The sequence below is a fragment of the Bombina bombina genome, chromosome 5, assembly GCF_027579735.1.
Source record: "Bombina bombina isolate aBomBom1 chromosome 5, aBomBom1.pri, whole genome shotgun sequence".
NCBI lineage: Eukaryota > Metazoa > Chordata > Amphibia > Anura > Bombinatoridae > Bombina > Bombina bombina.
The window spans coordinates 922,958,603-922,980,949 of NC_069503.1; the positions used below are offsets into that span (position 1 = coordinate 922,958,603).

The 22,347-nt window shown below is 38.8% G+C and overlaps 1 protein-coding gene across 1 annotated transcript in view; it reads right to left on the bottom strand.

The window, feature by feature from the left end:
• Positions 1-22,347, bottom strand: part of PPP1R42 (protein phosphatase 1 regulatory subunit 42) — a 208,603-nt gene that overhangs the window by 111,565 nt on the left and 74,691 nt on the right. Inside the window, exon 4 of the mRNA XM_053715095.1 lies at positions 14,939-15,055. Coding sequence (XP_053571070.1) covers positions 14,939-15,055 — 117 coding nt within the window. The remainder of the gene's footprint in view (positions 1-14,938; positions 15,056-22,347) is intronic.

A 22,347-nucleotide genomic window follows, 5' to 3' on the forward strand; every position in this document is an offset into this window, starting at 1 on the left:
GATGTTTATTAAGAAATGAATCTAGAAGGATTTATAGACTTCAAACCCTAGCTCACAATGGGCTTTATGCAAAGATAGATTTTTACTGCTTCCTTGGTTAAAACTTCTTGTCTTTAAGGTTAGGTTAGGAAATGAACCAAAATATGCCTACGTTATCCCTATGCACCCCTAATCTGCTGCCCCTAACACCGCCGACCCCTATATTACATTTATTACCCCTAATCTGCCGCCCCCGAAAATCGCTGACACCTGCATATTATTATGCGCGAAACGCGTAAGATAGGAGCTTACCTGTGTCTGACGATAAGCCTGCTCCTAATAAAAACTTAATTTCATCTACTTTGAAGACTCTGCATTCCTTTTTCCTCTTTTGTATTATTATTAACCCCTAATCTGCCGCTCCGTACACCGCCGCAACCTACGTTATCCCTATGTACCCCTAATCTGCTGCCCCTAACACCGCCGACCCCTATATTATATTTATTAACCCCTAATCTGCCACCCCCAACGTCGCCTCCACCTACCTACAATAATTAACCCCTAATCTGCCGACCGGATCTCACCGCTACTCTAATAAATGTATTAACCCCTAAAGCTAAGTCTAACCCTAACACCCCCCTAAGTTAAATATAATTTAAATCTAACGAAATAAATTAACTCTTATTAAATAAATTATTCATATTTAAAGCTAAATACTTACCTGTAAAATAAACCCTAATATAGCTACAATATCAATTATAATTATATTGTAGCTATTTTAGGATTAATATTTATTTTACAGGCAACTTTGTAATTATTTTAACCAGGTACAATAGCTATTAAATAGTTAATAACTATTTAATAGCTACCTAGTTAAAATAATTACAAAATTACCTGTAAAATAAATCCTAACCTGTTACAATTAAACCTAACACTACACTATCAATAAATTAATTAAATACAATACCTACAATTAAATACAATTAAATGAACTAACTAAAGTACAAAAATAAAAAAGAACTAAGTTACAAAAAATAAAAAAATATTTTCAAACATTAGAAAAATATTACAACAATTTTAAACTAATTACACCTACTCTAAGCCCCCTAATAAAATAACAAAGACCCCCAAAATAAAAAAAATGCCCTACCCTATTCTAAAATTAAAATAGAAAAGCTCTTTTACCTTACCAGCCCTTAAAAGGGCCATTTGCGGGGCATGCCCCAAAGAATTCAGCTCTTTTGCCTGGAAAAAAAACATACAATACCCCCCCAACATTACAACCCACCACCCAAATACCCCTAATCTAACCCAAACCCCCCTTAAATAAACCTAACACTAAGCCCCTGAAGATCTCCCTACCTTGTCTTCACCACGCCGGGTTCACCGATCGATCCAGAAGAGCCTCCGATGTCTTGATCCAAGCCCAAGCGGGGGGCTGAAGATGTCCATGATCCGGCTGAAGTCTTCATCCAAGCGGGAGCTGAAGAGGTCCATGATCCGACTGAAGTCTTCTATCAAGCGGCATCTTCAATCTTCTTTCTTCCGGATCCATGTAGTTCATCCCGCCGACGCGGAACATCCATCTTCACCGACGACTTCCCGACGAATGACGGTTCCTTTAAGGGACGTCATCCAAGATGGCGTCCCTCGAATTCCGATTGGCTGATAGGATTCTATCAACCAATCAGAATTAAGGTAGGAAAATTCTGATTGGCTGATGGAATCAGCCAATCAGATTCAAGTTCAATCCGATTGGCTGATCCAATCAGCCAATCAGATTGAGATCGCATTCTATTGGCTGTTCCGATCAGCTGACTGACTGGTAGGGCAATTTTTTATTTTGGGGGTCTTTGTTATTTTATTAGGGGGCTTAGAGTAGGTGTAATTAGTTTAAAATTGTTGTAATATTTTTCTAATGTTTGTAAATATTTTTTTATTTTTTGTAACTTAGTTTTTTTTTATTTTTTGTACTTTAGTTAGTTTATTTCATTGTATTTATTTGTAGGTATTGTATTTAATTAATTTATTGATAGTGTAGTGTTAGGTTTAATTGTAGGTAATTGTAGGTATTTTATTTAATTAATTTATTGATAGTGTAGTGTTAGGTTTAATTGTAACTTAGGTTAGGATTTATTTTACAGGTAATTTTGTAATTATTTTAACTAGGTAGCTATTAAATAGTTATTAACTATTTAATAGCTATTGTACCTGGTTAAAATAATTACAAAGTTGCCTGTAAAATAAATATAAATCCTAAAATAGCTACAATATAATTATAATTTATATTGCAGCTATATTAGGGTTTATTTTACACGTAAGTATTTAGCTTTAAATAGGAATAATTTATTTAATAAGAGTTAATTTATTTCGTTAGATTTAAATTATATTTAACTTAGGGGGGTGTTAGTGTTAGGGTTAGACTTAGCTTTAGGGGTTAATACATTTATTAGAGTAGCGGTGAGATCCGGTCGGCAGATTAGGGGTTAATTATTGTAGGTAGGTGGAGGCGACGTTGGGGGCGGCAGATTAGGGGTTAATAAATATAATATAGGGGTCGGCGGTGTTAGGGGCAGCAGATTAGGGGTACATAGGGATAACGTAGGTTGCGGCGGTGTACGGAGCGGCAGATTAGGGGTTAATAATAATATGCGGGGGCGGCAGATTAGGGGTTAATAAGTGTAAGGTTAGGGGTGTTTGGTACAGACTTAGGAAGTGTTTCCCCATAGGAAACAATGGGGCTGCGTTAGGAGCTGAACACTGCTTTTTTGCAGGTGTTAGGTTTTTTTTCAGCTCAAACTGCCCCATTGTTTTCTATGGGGGAATCGTGCACGAGCACGTTTTTGAAGCTGGCCGCGTCCGTAAGCACCGCTGGTATTTAGAGTTGCAGTGGCGGTAAATATGCTCTACGCTCCCTTTTTTGGAGCCTAACGCAGCCATTCTGTGAACTCTAAATACCAGCGGTATTTAAAAGGTGCGGGGGAAAAAAAGCATGCGTAGCTAACGCACCCCTTTGGCCGCAGAACTCTAAATCTAGCCGTAAGTATTTATACTTGTTTATTCTTTGAAATTGATTATTATGTATAAATTATGGTTTCCACCCCCTAGCATATATTTGAAATTAAAGACCTTAGACATTAGGGTCACCCTTAGTCCGGATTGATAGCTGTAAAAATACATGAAATGGGCGTTCCAAATTAATATTTGCCTGTTTTGAATGTTTGCTACATTTGTTATTGATTATTATAGACAGATTGTAAAATGTAGTAAACTTACAAGTACAATTCTCTTATAAATGTAAATTTGTATTTAGAAACTTCTTCCAACTAAAATGTTAAAATGTGAAAATTGAATTTTATAGACCAATTTTGGTCTACACGTAACTCTCATATGTATATACACAGTATTCCCAGTATCACTATTTTGCCTTGTTTAAATATATTTAAATATGTATATACAAGAGCGATGTTTATAACACCACCCTTTGTATTCGTTAAGTCTTGTCTTTCTTCTTAGGTTTTTATCTGTACACTGATAGATAATATATAGGGTGAACGCCGTGGGCTTTCCACACATAGGTCTTACATATTAACTAGTAATGTTAGTTGTTTAAAAGTTAGCCAATCATACTTCACTATCTGTCAGGAGGCCGGACTAAGAGAAGTAAATAAAACAAGTATTCTCACATGACTTAATTACGCCCTGACGAAGCCCGTTGATCAGCCAATGAGAGTGAAACGTACGTAGGTGTTGGCTAGGTGCTCTGACACCCAATGTTTGGCTTGTAAATATTTCCATGTACTTACATGAAACGGATGTGCTGCAACTTTGCTACAGTGACCAGGCATGTTTTGAAATGGCTCACAGCATGGACATTCTAATACGGAAACTAATACGCCAAGGAGAGGTATCAATTTGTTGTTACAGATACGGAACTGCTTATGTGGAGCTTGCTTGATGTTGCTTTTCGTGCGGACTGTCTATTTTGTTGACAACTGATCTCCCTCTATTTTATGCCGTTCTCATATTGCATGCCATGACTCACATCTCACTCAGTTGACTACTTGCTTATTTACATGCTTATTTGCTTGCTTGTTCTAACTATTTGACCATTTCACCATTTAACCATTAAACTGCTGAGGCATTACTGAATATAAGTTTGCATTTTAAGGCACCTTGTGTTAAGCAAAATCTGTTCAACTTTGGAACTGCTACTATGACTTTGTTTCTCATGTCAAGTACAATTGGGCTACCAATCTATTACTTTATACTAACAATTGCTGTGCATGCATAGATCCCCATGATAACCTGCCCAGACACAGCCTGTTAGTATACAGGGTTTGGTGCAGCAGGGTGTTACATGCAAAAAGCAAACTTTCTGGGATGCCAGATTTGTCTTTAAGAATTCTGTATACAATGTTATTTATATTTGCACTTTAGATATAATTTATCTGCACTTTATTTCAGGGATATATGTGTGTTTATTATGCCTTGATAACAGAATATGCCTATCAATGGATGTATATGAATAAAATAAGTATTTGATACTACTTAAGAGTGCTGAAGTCCCATTCTTTGTGTACAAGGATTACTATATCCTTTCGGATCTAACTTTTTAGTTTAAATCTATATCTATGGGGGGTTTACCCTCCAGTGGCTTCGGCCGTAAGGCTCTGTGGGCCCTTTCTATGGGCATGTTGGGTGGATCTGTGGCTCGCAGCAAAAACTGGAACAGACTCTGCAAGTATTGCAGTACTTGGGTTGGGGTTATTTTCTCAGATACTCCCCGTATCCTAATGTTGTTCCAGAGTCCCCTATTATCCAGATCTTACAGTTGAAGCTGCATTTGTTGTATTAAGGAATCTTGGACATCAAGGGATCTGTTACGCAGGTCAGTGTCGTAGTGGATTTGATCTATATCTACTTCGAGGTGCGCCACTCTATCTCCTAGCTCGGAGAGGTCTTTTTTAACTTCTGTGAGACCATCCTTGATCATTTTCCCTGCTTGAGAGATGAGGGAAGGCAAAGTCTGCTTTTGTGGGGAGGTTGTCAATGTCTGCCCTCGTGAGAGGTCCACTTACTAGTGGGCTGTGGATGTTAGATTCTGTGTCTGTCTATAAGATAGGGGGCGCCCTAAATAATTTGATAGATATATTTGATAGATATATTAGGGTGGAATAAAAAAATAGCACTCAATTGGCTATATGATGTATATAATATATATAGTGTACACCAAAGATACGCAATGTGTAAAGTATAAAATATTATCACATAATATACTAGTTATCATATATTTAAGACAAAAATGCAATAAAACTTGAGAAACTATAATATAAAGTCTTTTGGATGGTGAAATAAGGAGATGTTTAGGCAGCAATCTGTAGAGGACCCGGCCTGGATCCAAGAGGGTAATCTATAAACGAGAGAAGAGACAGATGTGCCACATGGCCCAATATTGTTTGATCCACAAAGATTAAACGATCAGGTTGTGTTAAATTAAACTCACAATCTTGGGAGCACTCCAGTTAGTGCAATGGGAGCAGTCTGGGATCTATAACAGTCACCCAGCAGACCGACCTCTTGGGTTAAAGATGGATAATCTGTTGTAAAATACAAAAAGACACAAAGGTGCCTATATGGCCTAGTACAGTCTTACACCAAGGAGCAGTAGTATATGTGGTAAGATATATACTCACAAAAGGTAATGCATCTCCATTAAGCCTGATGAAACAGCTAGCTGCTGAGAAACGCGTCGCTTGATTTTAACCTTTGTTAGTAAAGTTTAATACTTTTTTATCTTAAACACTTGCTACTGTGTATTATTTGGATCTCTATTGGTCCACTGGACCTTTGCTGATTGCCTCCTGTGGAAGCCTTGCCATAGTCTGTTGGGTGACTGTATTGATCCCTTCCTGTCTGAATAGCATCAATGGAGATGCATTACCTTTTGTGAGTATATATCTTACCACATATACTACTGCTCCTTGGTGTAAGACTGTACTAGGCCATATAGGCACCTTTGTGTCTTTTTGTATTTTACAACAGATTATCCATCTTTAACCCAAGAGGTCGGTCTGCTGTGTGACTGTTATACAGGGAGTGCAGAATTATTAGGCAAGTTGTATTTTTGAGGATTAATTTTATTATTGAACAACAACCATGTTCTCAATGAACCCAAAAAACTCATTAATATCAAAGCTGAATAGTTTTGGAAGTAGTTTTTAGTTTGTTTTTAGTTATAGCTATTTTAGGGGGATATCTGTGTGTGCAGGTGACTATTACTGTGCATAATTATTAGGCAACTTAACAAAAAACAAATATATACCCATTTCAATTATTTATTTTTACCAGTGAAACCAATATAACATCTCAACATTCACAAATATACATTTCTGACATTCAAAAACAAAACAAAAACAAATCAGTGACCAATATAGCCACCTTTCTTTGCAAGGACACTCAAAAGCCTGCCATCCATGGATTCTGTCAATGTTTTGATCTGTTCACCATCAACATTGCATGCAGCAGCAACCACAGCCTCCCAGACACTGTTCAGAGAGGTGTACTGTTTTCCCTCCTTGTAAATCTCACATTTGATGATGGACCACAGGTTCTCAATGGGGTTCAGATCAGGTGAACAAGGAGGCCATGTCATTAGATTTTCTTCTTTTATACCCTTTCTTGCCAGCCACGCTGTGGAGTACTTGGACGCGTGTGATGGAGCATTGTCCTGCATGAAAATCATGTTTTTCTTGAAGGATGCAGACTTCTTCCTGTACCACTGCTTGAAGAAGGTGTCTTCCAGAAACTGGCAGTAGGACTGGGAGTTGAGCTTGACTCCATCCTCAACCCGAAAAGGCCCCACAAGCTCATCTTTGATGATACCAGCCCAAGTCAGTACTCCACCTCCACCTTGCTGGCGTCTGAGTCGGACTGGAGCTCTCTGCCCTTTACCAATCCAGCCACGGGCCCATCCATCTGGCCCATCAAGACTCACTCTCATTTCATCAGTCCATAAAACCTTAGAAAAATCAGTCTTGAGATATTTCTTGGCCCAGTCTTGACGTTTCAACTTGTGTGTCTTGTTCAGTGGTGGTCGTCTTTCAGCCTTTCTTACCTTGGCCATGTCTCTGAGTATTGCACACCTTGTGCTTTTGGGCACTCCAGTGATGTTGCAGCTCTGAAATATGGCCAAACTGGTGGCAAGTGGCATCTTGGCAGCTGCACGCTTGACTTTTCTCAGTTCATGGGCAGTTATTTTGCGCCTTGGTTTTTCCACACGCTTCTTGCGACCCTGTTGACTATTTTGAATGAAACGCTTGATTGTTCGATGATCACGCTTCAGAAGCTTTGCAATTTTAAGAGTGCTGCATCCCTCTGCAAGATATCTCACTATTTTTGACTTTTCTGAGCCTGTCAAGTCCTTCTTTTGACCCATTTTGCCAAAGGAAAGGAAGTTGCCTAATAATTATGCACACCTGATATAGGGTGATGATGTCATTAGACCACACCCCTTCTCATTACAGAGATGCACATCACCTAATATGCTTAATTGGTAGTAGGCTTTCGAGCCTATACAGCTTGGAGTAAGACAACATGCATAAAGAGGATGATGTGGTCAAAATACTAATTTGCCTAATAATTCTGCACTCCCTGTAGATCCCAGACTGCTCCCATTGCACTAACTGGAGTGCTCCCAAGATTGTGAGTTTAATTTAACACAACCTGATCGTTTAATCTTTGTGGATCAAACAATATTGGGCCATGTGGCGCATCTGTCTCTTCTCTCGTTTATAGATTCTGTGTCTGTTGGCATTGTATCTGACTCTTGGGAAGTAAGTGGTATTGAATCTGGAGCTTCAATTACTTTGAAGAAATTATTAAGTTTTGTTGCCGTTGCTGCATGGCTCTTTGCTGGTTTGTCTTGTCTTGAGGCCATTGCAGTGCTATCTATATAGAGCTGGTCTCCTGCTCTCCGGAGCGGGTGGTTATGGGATTGTCTCTGGCGTCCCTTAATGTCTTGGTTGCCGGGCCTTTAATTTTCAAACCCCCTCTGTGTTGTTGCCAATTTACGCGGGCTGTAGTTGAGAAGTGGCTAGTTTATATAATGCTGTACTGCGGCTTTAAGTGTTATTCAAGTCTGCCTCATTTATCTGTGTATGTAACTGTAGTATCCCTTAAGTTGCATAATTGGGCACTTTTATTCACGAGTTTACTTTTCTGCGTAGATCAGACTTATTGGGTATAGTTATATAAGCTTGTGATTATATTTATCCCATATTAGCATTCTTGAAGCCTTTTTAATGGTTGCATGCTGCAGTGTTAAATGTGTGAACTAAAAGTGTTCTAAATATATATACAGTATATATATATATATATATATATATATATATATATACACACACACACACACAGTATATATATATATATATATAAAATGTATGTTATAAAAATGAAAATCAGAATCCTAGACACCCACCAAGAATGAGTACTTGTATCATGAAGAACTGGCCAATTTAATGCTGTAGTCAAATTATGTGATCTCTTATAGCATTGGCTATTTGAATGATGTTAAAGTCACTCATGTGTCACTTTGCACCTATTAAGTGTCTTGCCAACGGTACTACATCATTGCATTTCCCACATTGTGGACTACAGATTAATATGGAATGCCAATAATAATTGTTAGGCATTTAAAGTCCTGGGAATAGGCATTCCATACCAAGCAAATTCCATTATTTATCTGTGTTGATAAATCCTGAGCAATCTAAAAATATATCCTATCAGAGTTTATAATTCTTTGATAAAATGCTTTTAATCTCATGAAATGCAAAGAAAAAACATCTCAAAGCAGAAATGTTTATTTTTGTGGGTTTTAGATTTATACTGTTCATCAGGGAAAAGAGAAAGTGATACATTACTAAGAAACACACAATTTGTAGCTTTAGGCTTTGATAAATATATTGCTACTCTTAAGCATTTTTTTTACTAACTGCTACTTGCTTGATAAATGACCCTGAACATGCCGGTCCCTGTGTATGTTTATCTTAGAAAACACTAATCCTGTGGTGAAATATGATTACATCTTTGGATACGCTCTACTTATGTATTGCCTTCCTGTCTCTAATAAAGTACTCTCATTTTCCAGCTTTTCAATAACTATTACTAGAGGGACTAGGTCCTTTTGCGGCTGTCTCTGCTTGATAAATGATCATGTCAGGCCATCACAGAAGCATACTTCTAAACATCAAATCAAAACCTTTGCACAAAAGATGTAATACTTGAAATAACCTTCTCCTCAATTAACACTAGTCAATGCTGAGCCTGTGTTTGACCAATGCTGTATCATATTTATTGGAAATGTTTAACTGAGGTCCTAACTATGGCTTGAGACACCAATTTGTCACAAATATGACTTCTTGTCTTCATCTCTAGGATAAAAAATCTATAACGGCTGTCTTGATCCTTGACTAAAAGTGGAAAAAGGGAATCCATCACTTCTTTAACATTTTTCCAATAATCAATACTGAACAGAGGTGGAATATATTAGTGTCATGATGAATATAAAGCGACCTGTGGGACACAGAAACTTGGAGTCATCTTAATTAAAAGATGAATAAAACAGAGCTTGTATGTACTGTTAGATTTCATTAACTAACTGTAATAAAGTTGCAGCAAACACTTTGTAATTATAAGACATGTCTGTTGTCTTGCTATCAGTCAAGTCTAAACATTTTTAAAACAATTTAAAATCGTGTTTGCTGCATTTGTTTTCCTAGTATCCAAACTTCACCATTCATTTGCTTTAGGAGAGAATGACCAAGCTTGTCACGGTTATATTACTAGTGAAAGTGAATTGTTTTGCAGTTGTTATCTGTTAAAACAAATAAGGGAAATATATGTAGAAGGGTTAGCCTTGAGAAGTCAGCAGGGCGCTTGTCCAGGTCTGTGAATTAAAAAGCCACAATTTCAAAGATAAATTCTATGAAAATGGGTCAAAATATATAACAAAAATATATTGAAAAGTTGTTTTACTATGCATAACCCTTTTATATTAAAATTGCAAGGTCTTTACTGCCCTTTAACCACCAGAGGTAAACAAAATGACCATAAACACAACTGTGCACCCATATATATTTGCAGAAATGTTATCAGAGCATATACATTTAGTATTAAACCTATAGAAGATGTTTGAGGAGTTTTATGATGTGAGTTTTTAATAAGCCTCTATTTTGATTAGGTTCCAATCAACTGTCTGCAAATATAGTAGTGAGAGCAAAGAGAGAACAAAAACAGCAAAGATCAAACTGTACAGCTTTACCAAGATCCTGCTGATTATTTCACTAATTACACAGTGGTCATGTGATGCATCATAAAGTGTATGATTACTGAATGAAAATTCCTGCACAGTACAAATAAACTGTACTTTTATCAGTTTGATAATATAAACAAGAGTAACGGTACACAGATATAAATCATTTATATAATTCTGTCCAGAAATCACATTGCTATAAATTGTATATAAAAACATCCATTTTACCCTATGTATTCATTACTTAGATTATTTTTTTTATAAAAGGGTTATAAATTATTTATTTCATAGGCCTAAGATTCTTGTAATTATGTCAGTGGTTTTTAAGGTATGATTCCCATGTTATCAGCATTTCTGCATATATATCCATCCTATCTTGTTTCAGGAAAAACACCTTCTCTAGGATAAGTAATTCAGATACTCTTTGTGTACACATATTTTCTGTGGGTGGGTCTTTAGCTTTCCAATTCTTTGCTATCAAAAATTTGATACTATTGGTCATTATGGAAAATAATTATAAGAGCGGTTTACATTTTAATTTTGGGGGTTTATTTAATAACCATATTAAAGGGTCAAGAGGGATCTGTATGTCTTGAATGTCTTCTATTTCTGAAATGATTGTTCTCCAAAAGTTTTGTATAGATGTACACCACCACCACATGAGGGCCATGTCACTACCCACATGTCCACAGCGCTAACATGTGTTTTTAGCTCTTCTGAAAAGGAGGTGAAGTTTTCTGGGAGTGTGGTACCACCTATATATTCATTACTTATATTATTATCCATACTATTCAAAACATAAACTAATTTGACCCTTGAATTCTGGAAAATAATTAAAATGTAATGCTGTTAAATATCTATAATGTATGAAGGGATCAGTGTTTCTAAATGTCCCAGTTACCAAAACTAATCTTAACTGGGAATGCCACCCTGTTATATACTTCTATTTGCATCCTATTAGATGCTCAGAAACCTGCTCAGTCTAATGCCTAACACCCACCAACCTGACTCTGTACCCACTCACTTATGTTCAGTTCCACTCAAGGCATTTAACACTCACTTATGTTCAGTTCCACTCAAGGCATTTAACACTCACTTATGTTCAGTTCCACTCAAGGCATTTAACACTCACTTATGTTCAGTTCCACTCAAGGCATTTAACACTCACTTATGTTCAGTTCCACTCAAGGCATTTAAATTGTGGGAGACAGTATTATGTCAAAGCATTTAAATGGTGGGAGACAGTATTATGTCAAGGCATTTAAATGGTGGGAGACAGTATTATGTCAAAGCATTTAAATGGTGGGAGACAGTATTATGTCAAAGCATTTAAATTGTGGGAGACAGTATTATGTCAAAGCATTTAAATGGAGGGAGACAGTATTATGTCAAAGCATTTAAATGGTGGGAGACAGTATTATGTCAAGGCATTTAAATGGTGGGAGACAGTATTATGTCAAAGCATTTAAATTGTGGGAGACAGTATTATGTCAAAGCATTTAAATGGTGGGAGACAGTATTATGTCAAAGCATTTAAATGGTGGGAGACAGTATTATGTCAAGGCATTTAAATGGTGGGAGACAGTATTATGTCAAAGCATTTAAATGGTGGGAGACAGTATTATGTCAAGGCATTTAAATGGTGGGAGTATTTATAAATAATATATTTTTGTCACTAGTTTTAGCTTTGTGTGCACTGTATTGAGTTGCAGAAGAATGTGAGTTGGTGACAGAGGAGTTAATGGATGGCCAGGTTTAGCAGGCAGTAGGGAGGTGCCACCCACACCTGATGCATCTGTGTGTGAGAGATGATATCAGTCAAAGTAACTGGCTAAATGTACACGCTTCTTTATATATTAAACAGTAAGAAATACTCTATTTCTTTGCCTACATGTTGATAGGATGTTCCTTATTTTCTTGTGCTTTGTGAAGACTGTATAATAGCAGGGGAGAATATTCAGTACTCAGACCAAAGAAGTAACTATTCTCATTTGTGTGTCTTAACATCTGTTTGTAAAAAATGTGTTTGTAGAACCTCGGGTACATCTCAGTCTACCCTAAGAACCTTTTTAACCTCATGATAATGAATGTGTTATCCATTAACTACAAATGTTAAGATGGAGGGAATTATGTGAGGGTAAGATCTAGGGCATAACTATTCCAATAGTTTGCAATGTCTCTTTTAGATATATTTCTTTACCCACTCTACAAGCATTTTGTTTTAAAATAGGAAGGATATGGCTGCGATCTTGACTGAGGGATTGGCTTATTGTTTCTCCCTTATGTTAATTTCTATGCCAGAGGTTAGTGAAGCAGCCATGACCTCCCATTATACTGGTCTGGATGCTTGAGAGAATCAACAGCTAAATGAAACCTCTGTCTTACCTGTTGACCAGAATTACTAAATTTCTCTAAATAAGCCAACACTACATGGGGAACCAAGTGGTCCTTGACTAATGATTACTGCTAAGGTCCAGTTTCTTGGACATAGACCTGGCCATTACAGGAGCTATGTAATAATGCTTTAAGCCTCTCTAGTATGTTGGGAGTATAAATTCTATTATTTCAGATAACAAAAGGGCCAGACCTGGCATTCATGACCACAGTAAGTTTAGCTGCTTGACCAATATATTCCCCATCCATGGTAGTAAATGCTCTACCTCCTGATCACTAACTTTCACAGTAAGCTTCAATGGATTTTGTCCATCAGTTTCTACAGCAATTATCCACATGATATGTTATGCTATGGTTATTAGCTTTAAAACAGTGTAGTGTTGGTTAACTTGTATATCCTTTTGGGTCGATCTAACTGGCTTAAAGACAATATACTCTCACTCTATCAAATGTATTATCATTTCATCTCCTTATGCTCAGGATGTTTGGTATTACTGTCAAACATGCAATAACACTTAATGGGATAATAAACAAACATTTCTCTTTAAAACTTAATATGGACTTAGGAAAAGCCTCCCTGTCAGCAACCTGACTGACTGTGCTTCATTATTATAGAAACCATACTCACTAACAATATAAATTAATATAAATAAATTGAAAAAATAAAAATGATCATATATAAAGTTTAGATTTTCTTTAATCATTAATTAATTAACAAATTGTATGCATATAGAGCTTGTAAACACAACTAACTAGGGACTAAAATGCTAAAAAAAAGGAACTTTCAATCTAAATTAAAAATCTAATAAAGAAAAAAAACATGTTTTAGAATTGAGTGGCTTAATGTACAGAATATTTTGTTCCCATTGCAGTGTATTGGTTCTAGTTCTACTAAAGACGACTTAATTGTAATTTATTGTCTATATTCCTAATATACATAATAGACTAAATATTAAAGTTACCTTCATTTCTTTAAGATGGTTATCAACAGCCATAAACTGTGTTATATTCTCCAGAACTGCTAAATCATGAAGTTCATCGATGTTGTTATTGCTGATATTCAACACTGAAAGAGACTTCTGTAGGAGAAGAGTAGCAGTAGTGATTACGGCGACAGCCGAAACGCGTATACTGTATTTCCTTGTTGTACCTCTGTCCCTCCATGGACTGTTTTACTTTTTTGCATCAATAAATGCTAAGTTTTAATTTTACTATCATCGTTGCTGCTTAATTCTTTTCATTTGGTTTGATGTCTTTTGCTCATTAAGCAGCAACGCTTCCTCTATGGCAGCCACTATGTTCGGCCTTCACCTCAAGTTTCCTGTCTAGCAAGGAGAATCCGAGTACCTGCGCTGGCATTGGCCCAGAGGGATTAGCCGCAAGACGAGCCGCAAGACGAGCCCCCTCTTTCTCAGCGTCCTATTGGATCACGTGGTGGAGAGTGAGACTTCCGGTTTCAAACTGTCTCGGCATGGATCGAAGCAGACGGAACAGCACAGAGTGTTGCGGTTCTCTCCCTGAAATCCGTGACGGAGCCTGGTCTTCGTGAGGATGTCTGGTAACAAGATTTTGTGACGGAGCCTGGTCTTCGTAGGGGCTATTGGGTAAGCCGGCAGGTACTTGGTGCCTACAAGCAACTTACAGCCATGGTGCTTTAAATGTTTTTCTGCTCACTTGGAGGTAATTTCACGACACTATGTCTAAAGCGGAATACGAGTGATATTATACCTCCATTACTTTGCACTATTGGACATTTTTATATGTTTATATTGCTGGACCCGGTTGCTTACATCATTTATTCTCCTGCTAATTTGGATAGCGACTGCTATATTTGATACAGGTCATTTGCCATTACACTTACTCCCTCCTCTTCCAGCATATCTTTGGTATTTTCTCATTATTATAGAAACCATACTCACTAACAATATAAATTAATATAAATAAATTGAAAAAATAAAAATGATCATATATAAAGTTTAGATTTTCTTTAATCATTAATTAATTAACAAATTGTATGCATATAGAGCTTGTAAACACAACTAACTAGGGACTAAAATGCTAAAAAAAAGGAACTTTCAATCTAAATTAAAAATCTAATAAAGAAAAAAAACATGTTTTAGAATTCAGTGGCTCAATGTACAGAATATTTTGTTCCCATTGCAGTGTATTGGTTCTAGTTCTACTAAAGACGACTTAATTGTAATTTATTGTCTATATTCCTAATATACATAATAGACTAAATATTAAAGTTACCTTCATTTCTTTAAGATGGTTATCAACAGCCATAAACTGTGTTATATTCTCCAGAACTGCTAAATCATGAAGTTCATCGATGTTGTTATTGCTGATATTCAACACTGAAAGAGACTTCTGTAGGAGAAGAATAAAAAGTTGGGAAATATTTTTTTTTCTTTGCTCAAATACTGCATTAGTCAATGTCAGACTTCTGAATGTTGAAGCCGAAAGAAAGCAAAAAATAATAATTTAAAAACAGAATTTATGCTTACCTGATAAATTACTTTCTCTTGCGGTGTATCCAGTCCACGGATTCATCCTTTACTTGTGGGATATTCTCATTCCCTACAGGAAGTAGCAAAGAGAGCACACAGCAAAGCTGTCCATATAGCTCCCCCTCTAGCTCTACCCCCCAGTCATTCGACCAAAGGTTAGGAAGAAAAAGGAAAAACCATAGGGTGCAGTGGTGACTGTAGTTTAAACAAAAAAATTTTTACCTGACTTAAATGCCAGGGCGGGCCGTGGACTGGATACACCGCAAGAGAAAGTAATTTATCAAGTAAGCATAAAACATAATTTATGCTTACCTGATAAATTCCTTTCTTCTGTAGTGTGATCAGTCCACGGGTCATCATTACTTCTGGGATATTACTCCTCCCCAACAGGAAGTGCAAGAGGATTCACCCAGCAGAGCTGCATATAGCTCCTCCCCTCTACGTCACTCCCAGTCATTCGACCAAGGACCAACGAGAAAGGAAAAGCCAAGGGTGAAGTGGTGACTGGAGTATAAATTAAAAAATATTTACCTGCCTTAAAAACAGGGCGGGCCGTGGACTGATCACACTACAGAAGAAAGGAATTTATCAGGTAAGCATAAATTATGTTTTCTTCTGTTAAGTGTGATCAGTCCACGGGTCATCATTACTTCTGGGATACCAATACCAAAGCAAAAGTACACGGATGACGGGAGGGATAGGCAGGCTCTTTATACAGAAGGAACCACTGCCTGAAGAACCTTTCTCCCAAAAATAGCCTCCAATGAAGCAAAAGTGTCAAATTTGTAAAATTTGGAAAAAGTATGAAGCGAAGACCAAGTTGCAGCCTTGCAAATCTGTTCAACAGAGGCCTCATTCTTGAAGGCCCAAGTGGAAGCCACACCTCTAGTAGAATGAGCTGTAATTCTTTCAGGAGGCTGCTGTCCAGCAGTCTCATAAGCTAAACGAATTATGCTACGAAGCCAAAAAGAAAGAGAGGTAGCGGAAGCTTTTTGACCTCTCCTCTGCCCAGAGTAAATGACAAACAGAGAAGAAGTTTGTCGAAATTCCTTAGTTGCCTGTAAGTAAAATTTTAGAGCACGGACTACATCCAGGTTGTGCAGTAGACGTTCCTTCTTTGAAGAAGGATTTGGGCATAAAGAAGGAACAACAATCTCTTGATTGATATTCCTGTTAGTAACTACCTTAGGTAAGAACCCAGGTTTAGTACGCAGGACTACCTTATCCGAATGAAAAATCAAATAAGGAGAATCACAATGTAAGGCTGATAATTCAGAGACTCTTCGAGCCGAGGAAATAGCCATTAAAAATAGAACTTTCCAAGATAACAACTTTATATCAATGGAATGAAGGGGTTCAAACGGAACGCCCTGTAAAACATTAAGAACAAGGTTTAAACTCCATGGTGGAGCAACAGTTTTAAACACAGGCTTAATTCTGGCCAAAGCCTGACAAAAAGCCTGGACGTCAGGAACTTCTGACAGACGTTTGTGTAACAGAATGGACAAAGCTGAGATCTGTCCCTTTAATGAACTAGCAGATAAACCCTTTTCTAAACCTTCTTGTAGAAAAGACAATATCCTAGGAATCCTAACCTTACTCCAAGAGTAACCTTTGGATTCACACCAATATAGGTATTTACGCCATATCTTATGGTAAGTCTTTCTGGTAACAGGTTTCCTAGCCTGTATTAAGGTATCAATAACTGACTCAGAAAATCCACGTCTTGATAAAATCAAACGTTCAATTTCCAAGCAGTCAGCTTCAGAGAAGTTAGATTTTGATGTTTGAAGGGACCCTGTATCAGAAGGTCCTGTTTCAGAGGTAGAGACCAAGGTGGACAGGATGACATGTCCACCAGGTCTGCATACCAAGTCCTGCGTGGCCACGCAGGTGCTATTAGAATCACTGATGCTCTCTCTTGTTTGATTCTGGCAATCAATCGAGGAAGCAACGGGAAGGGTGGAAACACGTAAGCCATCCTGAAGTCCCAAGGTGCTGTCAGAGCATCTATCAGGACTGCTCCTGGATCCCTGGATCTGGACCCGTAACGAGGAAGCTTGGCGTTCTGTCGAGACGCCATGAGATCTATCTCTGGTTTGCCCCAACGTCGAAGTATTTGGGCAAAGACCTCCGGATGAAGTTCCCACTCCCCTGGATGAAAAGTCTGACGACTTAAGAAATCCGCCTCCCAGTTCTCCACTCCCGGGATGTGGATTGCTGACAGGTGGCAAGAGTGAGACTCTGCCCAGCAAATTATCTTTGATACTTCCATCATAGCTAGGGAGCTTCTTGTCCCTCCCTGATGGTTGATGTAAGCTACAGTCGTGATGTTGTCCGACTGAAACCTGATGAACCCCCGAGTTGTCAACTGGGGCCAAGCCAGGAGGGCATTGAGAACTGCTCTCAATTCCAGAATGTTTATTGGCAGGAGACTCTCCTCCTGACTCCATTGTCCCTGAGCCTTCAGAGAATTCCAGACGGCACCCCAACCTAGAAGGCTGGCGTCTGTTGTTACAATTGTCCAGTCTGGTCTGCTGAATGGCATCCCCCTGGACAGATGTGGCCGAGAAAGCCACCATAGAAGAGAATTTCTGGTCTCTTGATCCAGATTCAGAGAAGGGGATAAGTCTGAGTAATCCCCATTCCACTGACTTAGCATGCACAGTTGCAGTGGTCTGAGGTGTAAGCGTGCAAAGGGTACTATGTCCATTGCCGCTACCATTAAGCCGATTACCTCCATGCATTGAGCCACTGACGGGTGTTGAATGGAATGAAGGGTGCGGCAAGCACTTTGAAGTCTTGTTAGCCTGTCCTCTGTCAGGTAAATCTTCATTTCTACAGAATCTATAAGAGTCCCCAGGAAGGGAACTCTTGTGAGTGGAACGAGTGAACTTTTCTTTTCGTTCACCTTCCATCCATGTGACCTTAGAAATGCCAGCACTAACTCTGTATGAGACTTGGCAGTTTGAAAGCTTGAAGCTTGTATCAGAATGTCGTCTAGGTATGGAGCTACCGAGATTCCCCGCGGTCTTAGTACCGCCAGAAGAGCACCCAGAACCTTTGTGAAGATTCTTGGAGCTGTAGCCAATCCGAATGGAAGAGCCACAAACTGGTAATGCCTGTCTAGGAAGGCAAACCTTAGGTACCGATAATGATCTTTGTGAATCGGTATGTGAAGGTAAGCATCTTTTAAATCTACAGTGGTCATGTATTGACCCTCTTGGATCATAGGTAAAATTGTCCGAATAGTCTCCATCTTGAACGATGGAACTCTTAGGAATTTGTTTAGGATCTTTAAGTCCAGGATTGGTCTGAAAGTTCCCTCTTTTTTGGGAACCACAAACAGATTTGAGTAAAACCCCTGTCCCTGTTCCGATCGTGGAACTGGATGGATTACTCCCATTAACAAGAGCTCTTGTACGCAGCGTAGAAACGCCTCTTTCTTTGTCTGGATTGTTGACAATCTTGACAGATGAAATCTCTCTCTTGGAGGAGAGTATTTGAAGTCCAGAAGGTATCCCTGAGATATTATCTCTAGCGCCCAGGGATCCTGAACATCTCTTGCCCAAGCCTGGGCGAAGAGAGAAAGTCTGCCCCCCACTAGATCCGATCCCGGATCGGGGGCCCTCAATTCATGCTGTTTTAGGGGCAGCAGCAGGTTTCCTAGTCTGCTTGCCCTTGTTCCAGGACTGGTTAGGTTTCCAGCCTTGTCTGTAGCGAGCAACAGCTCCTTCCTGTTTTGGTGCAGAGGAAGTTGATGCTGCTCCTGCTTTGAAATTACGAAAGGAACGAAAATTAGACTGTCTAGTCTTGGCTTTGGCTTTGTCCTGAGGCAGGGCATGGCCTTTACCTCCTGTAATGTCAGCGATAATCTCTTTCAACCCGGGCCCGAATAAGGTCTGCCCTTTGAAAGGTATATTAAGCAATTTAGACTTAGAAGTAACATCAGCTGACCAGGATTTTAGCCACAGCGCCCTGCGTGCCTGAATGGCGAATCCTGAATTCTTCGCCGTAAGTTTAGTAAGATGTACTACGGCCTCCGAAATGAATGAATTAGATAGTTTAAGGACTCTAAGCCTGTCCGTAATGTCGTCCAGAGTAGCTGAACCAATGTTCTCTTCCAGAGACTCAATCCAGAATGCCGCTGCAGCCGTGATCGGCGCAATGCATGCAAGGGGTTGCAATATAAAACCTTGTTGAACAAACATTTTCTTAAGGTAACCCTCTAACTTTTTATCCACTGGATCTGAAAAAGCACAGCTATCCTCCACCGGGATAGTGGTACGCTTAGCTAAGGTAGAAACTGCTCCCTCCACCTTAGGGACCGTTTGCCATAAGTCCCTTGTGGTGGCGTCTATTGGAAACATTTTTCTAAATATCGGAGGGGGTGAGAACGGCACACCGGGTCTATCCCACTCCTTAGTAACAATTTCAGTAAGTCTCTTAGGTATAGGAAAAACCTCAGTACTCGTCGGTACCGCAAAATATTTATCCAACCTACACATTTTCTCTGGTATTGCAACTGTGTTACAATCATTCAGAGCCGCTAACACCTCCCCTAGTAATACACGGAGGTTTTCCAGTTTAAATTTAAAATTTGAAATATCTGAATCCAGTCTGTTTGGATCAGAACCGTCACCCACAGAATGAAGTTCTCCGTCCTCATGTTCTGCCACCTGTGACGCAGTGTCTGACATGGCCCTAATATTATCAGCGCACTCTGTTCTCACCCCAGAGTGATCACGCTTACCTCTTAGTTCTGGTAATTTAGCCAAAACCTCAGTCATAACAGTAGCCATATCCTGTAATGTGATTTGTAATGGCCGCCCAGATGTACTCGGCGCTACAATATCACGCACCTCCCTCTGAGCGGGAGATGTAGGTACTGACACGTGAGGCGAGTTAGTCGGCATAACTCTCCCCTCGTTGTTTGGTGAAATTTGTTCAATTTGTACAGATTGACTTTTATTTAAAGTAGCATCAATACAGTTAGTACATAAATTTCTATTGGGCTCCACTTTGGCATTGCAACAAATGACACAGGTATCATCCTCTGAATCAGACATGTTTAACACACTAGCAAATAAACTTGCAACTTGGAAATACAATTCAATTAGAATAATATTAAAACGTACTGTGCCTTTAAGAAGCACAGAAGATCTATGACAGTTGAAAATTAATAAATTGAAACAGTTATAGCCTCAATCCTTGTAAACAACACAACTTTAGCAAAGGTTTAATCCCATTAGCAAAGATAACAAATTCTGAAAGCAGGAAACAAATTACAGAATAAACGTTTTTTATCTCAGTCAAACTATAATTCTCACAGCTCTGCTGAGAGAAATTACCTCCCTCAAAATAAGTTTTGAAGACCCCTGAGCTCTGTAGAGATGAACCGGATCATGCAGGGAATACAATGAGTTGCTGACTGAAATATTTGATGCATAGTAAAAGCGCCAAAAAACGGCCCCTCCCCCTCACACACAGCAGTGAGGGAGAACAGAAACTGTCAGAAAAACAGATTAAGCAACTGCCAAGTGGAAAAATAGTGCCCAAACATTTATTCACACAGTACCTCAGCAAATGAAAACGATTTTACATTCCAGCAAAAACGTTAAACATAATCTCTAGTTATTAAACAGCTTTATGTATTTCTTACAGTGTAATTCTAGTGAAGTACCATTCCCCAGAATACTGAAGTGTAAAGTATACATACATGACATTATATCGGTATGGCAGGATTTTCTCATCAATTCCATTGTCAGAAAATAAAAACTGCTACATACCTCTATGCAGATTCATCTGCCCGCTGTCCCCTGATCTGAAGTTTACCTCACTCCTCAGATGGCCGAGAACAGCAATATGATCTTAACTACTCCGGCTAAAATCATAGCAAAACTCTGGTAGATTCTTCTTCAAACTCTGCCAGAGAGGTAATAACACACTCCGGTGCTATTTTAAAATAACAAACTTTTGATTGAAGATATAAAACTAAGTATAATCACCATAGTCCTCTCACACATCCTATCTAGTCGTTGGGTGCAAGAGAATGACTGGGAGTGACGTAGAGGGGAGGAGCTATATGCAGCTCTGCTGGGTGAATCCTCTTGCACTTCCTGTTGGGGAGGAGTAATATCCCAGAAGTAATGATGACCCGTGGACTGATCACACTTAACAGAAGAAATTCTGTTTTCTCTTGCAAGGTGTATCCAGTACACGGATTCATCCTTTACTTGTGGGATACCAATACCAAAGCTTTAGGACACGGATGAAGGGAGGGAACAAGACAGGTACCTTAAACGGAAGGCACCACTGCTTGCAAAATCTTTCTCCCAAAAATAGCCTCCGAAGAAGCAAAAGTATCGAATTTGTAATATTTGGCAAAAGTATGCAGTGAAGACCAAGTCGCTGCCTTACAAATCTGTTCAACAGAAGTCTCATTTTTGAAAGCCCATGTGGAAGCCACTGCTCTGGTAGAATGAGCAGTAATTCTTTCAGGAGGCTGCTGGCCAGCAGTCTCATAGGCCAAACAGATGATGCTTTTCAGCCAAAAGGAAAGAGAGGTAGCAGTCGCTTTCTGACCTCTCCTCTTACCAGAATAGATAACAAACAAGGAAGATGTTTGTCTGAAATCCTTAGTTGCTTGTAAATAGAACTTTAAAGCACGAACTACATCAAGATTGTGTAATAGACGTTCCTTCTTCGAAGATGGATTAGGACACAGAGAAGGAACAACTATTTCCTGGTTAATATTCTTGTTAGAAACAACTTTAGGAAGAAAACCAGGCTTGGTACGCAAAACTACCTTATCTGCGTGGAACACCAGGTAAGGTGAATCACACTGTAAGGCAGATAATTCTGAAACTCTTCGAGCAGAAGAGATAGCTATCAAAAACAAAACTTTCCAAGATAACAACTTAATGTCTATGGAATGTAAAGGTTCAAACGGAACCCCTTGAAGAACTGAAAGAACTAGATTCAAACTCCATGGCGGAGCCACAGGTTTATAGACAGGCTTGATTCTGACTAAAGCCTGAGCAAACGCTTGAACGTCTGGTACCTCTGCCAGACGCTTGTGTAACAGGATAGACAAAGCAGATATTTGTCCTTTTAAGGAACTAGCTGACAATCCTTTCTCCAGTCCTTCTT